Source organism: Trichechus manatus, unplaced genomic scaffold, assembly GCF_000243295.1.
Source record: "Trichechus manatus latirostris isolate Lorelei unplaced genomic scaffold, TriManLat1.0 scaffold00191, whole genome shotgun sequence".
NCBI lineage: Eukaryota > Metazoa > Chordata > Mammalia > Sirenia > Trichechidae > Trichechus > Trichechus manatus.
This window is the reverse complement of record NW_004444127.1, coordinates 2907734-2913733: the sequence shown is the minus strand read 5'-3', so window position 1 is coordinate 2913733 and position 6000 is coordinate 2907734. Positions and strand designations below refer to the sequence as shown.

Genomic DNA, 6000 nt, shown 5'->3' with positions numbered 1-6000 from the left:
CTTACAGTAGTGTCTTGTAGTTTTCTTTGTATAGGTCTTTTATGTCTCTGGTTAGATTTATTCCTAAGCATTTTATCTTTTTGGGGGCTATTGTAAATGATACTGATTTGGTGATTTCCTCTTGGAAGTTCCTTTTGTTGGTGTAGAGGAATCCAGCTGATTTTTGTATGTTTGTATTTTTGTATTTGTATCCTGATACTTTGCTGAAATCTATTAGTTTCAATAGTTTTCTTATGGATTCTTTGGGGTTTTCTGTGTATAAGAGCGTATCATCTGCAAATAGAGATACTTTGACTTCTTCCTTACCAACTTGGATGCGCTTTATTTCTTTTTCTAGCCTAATTGCTCTGGCTAGGACCTCCAGCACCAATGTTGAATAAGCATCCTTGTCTGGTTCCTATTCTCAAGGGGGGAAACCATTTCTTAACTGTAATACAGAGTAAGCCTCCTATTACACATACTCTTAGCACCAAGTCCCTACTCCTTTGTAGCACTTACCACTTTATTAATTCTAACTTTATTTGTTTGATTGCTTAATATCTTTCTCTATTCCTAGAATATAAGCTCCACAAGGACCAAGACTATCTGTTTTTACTTATTAACTATCTGCTGGATAAATTAATGAGAAAAAAATACCTCAATAAAGGTGTCTGAAATCTGTTAACTAAAATTAATAAATTATTGATTAAAAGATTTATGTTGTAGTTGTACAATAGAACGAAACACTGCCCAGTACTGTGCCATCCTCATGATTGTTGCTATGTTCGAGCCCATTGTTGCAGTGTCAGTCCATCTCGTTGAGGGTCTTCTTTTTTGCTGACACTCTAGTTCACCATGCGTGATGGCCTTCTCTAGGGACTTGCCCCTCCTGATAACATGTCCAAAGTACGTGAGATGAAGTCTCGCCATCCTCGCTCCTGAGAAGCTTTCTGGCTGTACTTCTTCCAAGATAGAGTTGTTTGTTCTTCTGACAGTCCATGGTATATTCAGTATTCTTCACCAACACCATAATAATTCAAAGGCATCAATTCTTCTTCAGTCTTCCTTATTCATTATCCAGCTTTTGCAAGCATATGAGGCGATTGAAAATTTCATGACTTGGATCAGGCACACCTTAGTCCTCAGAGAGATATCTTTGCTCTTTAACGCTTTAGAGAGGTCTTTTGCAGCAGATTTGCCCAATGCACTATGTCGTTTGATTTCTTGACTGCTGCTTCTGTGAGTGTTGATTGTGAATCCAAGTAAAATGAAATTCTTGGCAACTTCAGTATTTTCTCCGTTTAGCATGGTGTTGCTTAATGGTCCAGTTGTGAGGATTTTTGTTTCCTTTATGTTGAAGTGTCATCTATACTGAAGGCTGTAGTCTTTGATCTTCATCATTAAGTGCTTCAAGTCCTCTTCGCTTTCAGCAAGCAAGGTTGTGTCTTCTGCATATCACAGGTTGTTAACGAGTCTTCCTCCAGTCCTGTTGCCTCGTTCTTCTTCATATAGTCCAGCTTCTCATATTATTTGCTCAGCATACAGATTGAATAAGCATGATAAAAGGATACAACCTTGACAATTCTGTAGTATAGTATAAAGCCTGCCTACTAATTACACGGATACAACCAAAAATCAGCATACACTGTAGATTGGGCAGTTTCAGCAGAATGATTTCTCATGTTTAACTTGTCACATTTTTAATACCTTATTATAAAGAAGTAACAACTGATACTTGGGTACAAAATGAGATACATTTACCATGGCCTGTTAATGAGATTTAGATGGCCTTGGAAGAGTATCATAAATATTTAACACTTACAAGAAAAAATTTATTAGCTAATCTTCTTTGAAAACCGTTTGAATTTCTTAAACTCCTTTTTTGTTTCTAATCATGGAGTCCTATGTTCAAGTTACCCAGTGTGGTATAGTCATTTTTACCTTCCCCTGCAAATTAACTATAGATAATATGATTAAATTTTGTTTTGCTTCAAAATACTGCTTTTCTTTTAGCTCTGGAAAGCAAGACTAAGTGGATATGAAGAGGCCCTGAAGATCTTCCAGAAAATAAAGGATGAAAAGAGCCCAGAATGGTCCAAATACTTAGGATTGATCAAAAAATTTGTGACTGACTCCAATGCAGTGGTTCAGTTGAAAGGATTAGAAGCTGCACTTGTTTATGTTGAAAATGCCCATGTAGCAGGAAAGTAAGTAGTTTCTTTTTAATTATTCTGGTAAAAACCCCTGTCTGATGCTGCATAGATTAATTTATATATGTTTATGGATCACTGTCCTTGGTTACTAGCACCTTTAGAATATGTTAATTAACTTTCATAGCTCTTTGATACTTGTTTTTCATTCCATTTTTTATCTACTCTCAGAAGTATAAATGGTATATGAGATCTCTACAGAGAAGGAGAACATGAGAAATTAAATCTTGAGCTTTTACCTCAAGGTTTGATGGGCAAATGATTTTTCCTTTTGAGTCTTTTTTATGGAAATTATTCTAAACTAAAATGAAAAGTCTCCAGTCACTTTTAGATGAAACTGAGGTGGTCTGCAAAGGAATTATCAAGAACTTCACTGAAGACACTTGGGTATTACAAAAAACTTATTCTACAAGGATTTCCAACTAGATGATCTTAGTATCACATCTTTCTCTCTGTGGTCATCAGACATTTTTATCTCTTAGAGGAGGTAATGCTGTCACTAGACAATCTATGTGATTCCTTGCTGGTTTAGCTTGAGCTATATATGATGGAGGTTTCTAGTCATTCTACTTCATACCCCATAAACCTCGTCTTTCTAACTCTAGTCTTTATGTCATTGAAAGGAGCTCTCTATACAAAAACATTTGGGACCCATGACTTCTTTTCAGACGGAATATACACTTTACATACTTCAAAGGTTATACCAATTAAAACAATCCTTAATTTGAGAGTTTGCTTAATCAATATCACCTGGTTTTACCTGCCATTAGTAAAACCATTACTTTTTTTCTTTCTTTGTTTTTTTTTCTGATATCAGAAGCTGCTGTTTGACAAATGCTTCATGTAATCTTAACCCACTCTATTATTCCTCTAATTCCCAGTAGTTCAGGCTTTATTTAATTTAGAAGAAGCTCAAAGCAATAAAAGTACTGTAAAATCTTGCCAAGGAATTAAGAGCAGCCATTTGTTATTAAAGATACTTGTCTATTCCCTCTGTAAAAATTCTTTTGTCCTAAGAAGTATTTAAAATGAATTTTTTCTTAAAAAGCAAGTACTCTGTAATCCTAGTTTTGTAAAATATATCTGCATATCTGTGTATATATATGCATAGAGAAAGGTCTGGAAGGGTGAATACCTAAAATTAAAAGTAGTTTTCTCTGAGTGGTCAGATTTCAAGGGATTGTTGCTATTTATTTGAGTGTTCTATATTTGTGAACATTTATAAACTGGGATTTTTAAAATATATAACAATTTTTAAATCCTTATTTACTTGTCTTTCTTTGTCTGCTGTGACACGTCTTAAACTTTTATGGTTTGCGTAAGTTTTTTTAAAAAAGTACTTGACTATAAATAAGAAATTAGAGGCTCATTTACTTTATTCCTAACCGTTTATTTAAAGTACTTACACCTCCTTTTCCATGACCTTTTTCTAGCTCTTTCCATTAAAGTGTGATTTTTTTGTTTTTGTTTGTTGTTTATAATCTAAATTACAGAACCACAGGAGAAGTTGTATCAGGCGTTGTAAGTAAAGTGTTCAACCAACCTAAAGCCAAAGCTAAGGAGCTAGGCATAGAGATCTGTCTAATGTACATAGAGATTGAGAAAGGAGAGGCTGTGCAAGAAGAGCTCCTGAAAGGCCTGGATAATAAGAACCCCAAGATCATAGTGGCCTGTATAGAGACACTGAGGAAGGCCTTAAGGTAAAACTTTTTCTTGTTGCTTTAGTTCTATTAATAACTAGAATATCTCGGTCTGAATTTGGGTTCCTGGTTTAAACAGAAATGGAAACTGCTGGACTTGACTTTGTGTGCCACACCTGCCGGTAAGCAACCTGGAAAAGCTAACCACATTCTTCTGGTGTCACACTTTGTATTGAGTAGTTTTATCCTTAGTGTGTTGCATAGCTATTTTATCTAAATCCCTTCCTAATGAAGATGAACAGGGGTATTACTGGCTTCTCAGATTAAAAATTGGCATATTCTTGGAAAAGCACTCTTCAGATGTTCAAACAACTCTTTTCTCTTGCTATCCCTTAAGTTTAAATGTTTATATTTTAAAGTGTTGGCTAAAGTAAACCTTTGCCTTTTTAGTAAAGTAGATGCACATGCTTTGTGTCTTTAAACAGAAGCACAGCTGCAAATAGAGAATAACTTTTATGTAATAGTTATTTTCAACCCTAGACTCTCGTGCTGTTTGGCAGTGAAGTTTTTCATGAATGAGATCTCTTTCAGGAACAAGTGTCTGTAATGTGCAATATGGAAATCTGAATTAGACAAACCACTAGTTTGTTCAGATTTAGCAGTCCTTCTAATCTGGTATCCTGTCCCCAATACTATCCACACGAGATGCTTTAGAAAGCAGCTGTAGTGAATTCCTAAATGTATGCCCTATCAGAGTGAAGATCATTCTAACTTGACTCTTTTCATTTATAACTTGTATCTTAGAGGAAATTCTTCTTTTGGTGTTTATTTTATGTGAAAATATCAAAATTCTTGCATTTTGTTAAACCTATCTTCAGTTTGTAAATCTTAATTTTTATATTGTCTTTCTTTCACTTGTTTCCTAATGTTCTTTTATAAAACTTGACTTTCACTTAGATTCTTGTGTGGTAAATTTTCTTCTGTTCTAGGCGTTATGTGTTTTTATGAATAATAAATGATATGCTCATGCTATCATTTTAGAGGTCTAATGAATTTATTTGCTTATTAAGACTGTACTTGTGTCAGTAGATCTGTTCTGTCTTTGGTAGTAATGGATGTCTTAATAAAATATATGTTACAATCTTCTGCCTTTAAATTAGAAGTTTATAATCTGGAATGTGGTAAATTGTGGTAGTGTCATTTTTAAGCTGACTGGGAGAATAAGAATAGGGAAAGAAGAGGTTAGGTGCATCTTCTGTTGTCTTCCTTATAGATGTTATTTAGTCCTATCTCTGTGTGGTTCATTACCTGTCCTAAAGCTTCTCAGAATCTCTAATGGTTCTCTGGAACTAGATAGCTCCCTGGGGCCCTAAAGAACCTTGAGGCCAAACTGCTCAATCCTAGGTTCCAGGGCCTCCTAAAGCTATCTTTATTAGTGATAGCCTCTGGAGTCAGAAACATTCTGTGGCCCTTAAAGCAAGCTTCTCAAACTCTTTTGGTTTTTTCTATAGTAATAAGTTTAATATCAAAATTAGGTTTCATTTTATTAAGGGGTCTGTTTTCCATGTGGACTGTTTCATCTTTTTTCTGTCTTTTAGAGGTAGGTCAGGATAGAGAAACAAGAAAGAATCAAATGAAACAGTAGTTATATAAAGGAAGATTAAAGCAAATCCAGACCCAGTGCCATCAAGTCAATTCTGACTCATAGTGACCCAATAGAACAGAGTAGAACTGCCACATAGGGTTTCTAAGGCTGTAAATCTTTACCGAAGCAGACGGCCACATCTTTTGCCCACGGAGCGGTTGGTAGGGTTGAACCACCGACCTTTGGTTGGCAGCCAAGCGCTTTAACAACTGCATCACCAGGGCTCCTCCCAAAGGAAGATTGTTGTTGTTCTCAGGTGCCGTCCAGTCAGTTCTGACTCATAGTGACCCTATATACAACAGAATGAAACACTGCCCAGTCCTGTGCCATCCTCACTATCGTTATGTTTGATCCCGTTGTTGGAGCCACTGTGTCATTCCATCTTGTTGAGGGTCTTCCTCTTTTTTCGATGACCCTCTACTTTATCAAGCATGATGTCCTGCTCCAGGGACTGATCCCTCCTGATAATATGTCCAAAGTATGCAAGACAAAGTCTCTCCATCCTTGCTTCTAAGGAGCCTTCTGG

General features: G+C 35.8%; 1 protein-coding gene across 1 annotated transcript in view; it reads left to right on the top strand.

Moving 5' to 3' along the window:
• CKAP5 (cytoskeleton associated protein 5) overlaps positions 1-6000 on the top strand; it is a 93705-nt gene that overhangs the window by 26791 nt on the left and 60914 nt on the right. The window contains exons 3-4 of the mRNA XM_004387677.1: positions 1993-2186; positions 3683-3889. Coding sequence (XP_004387734.1) covers positions 1993-2186; positions 3683-3889 — 401 coding nt within the window. The remainder of the gene's footprint in view (positions 1-1992; positions 2187-3682; positions 3890-6000) is intronic.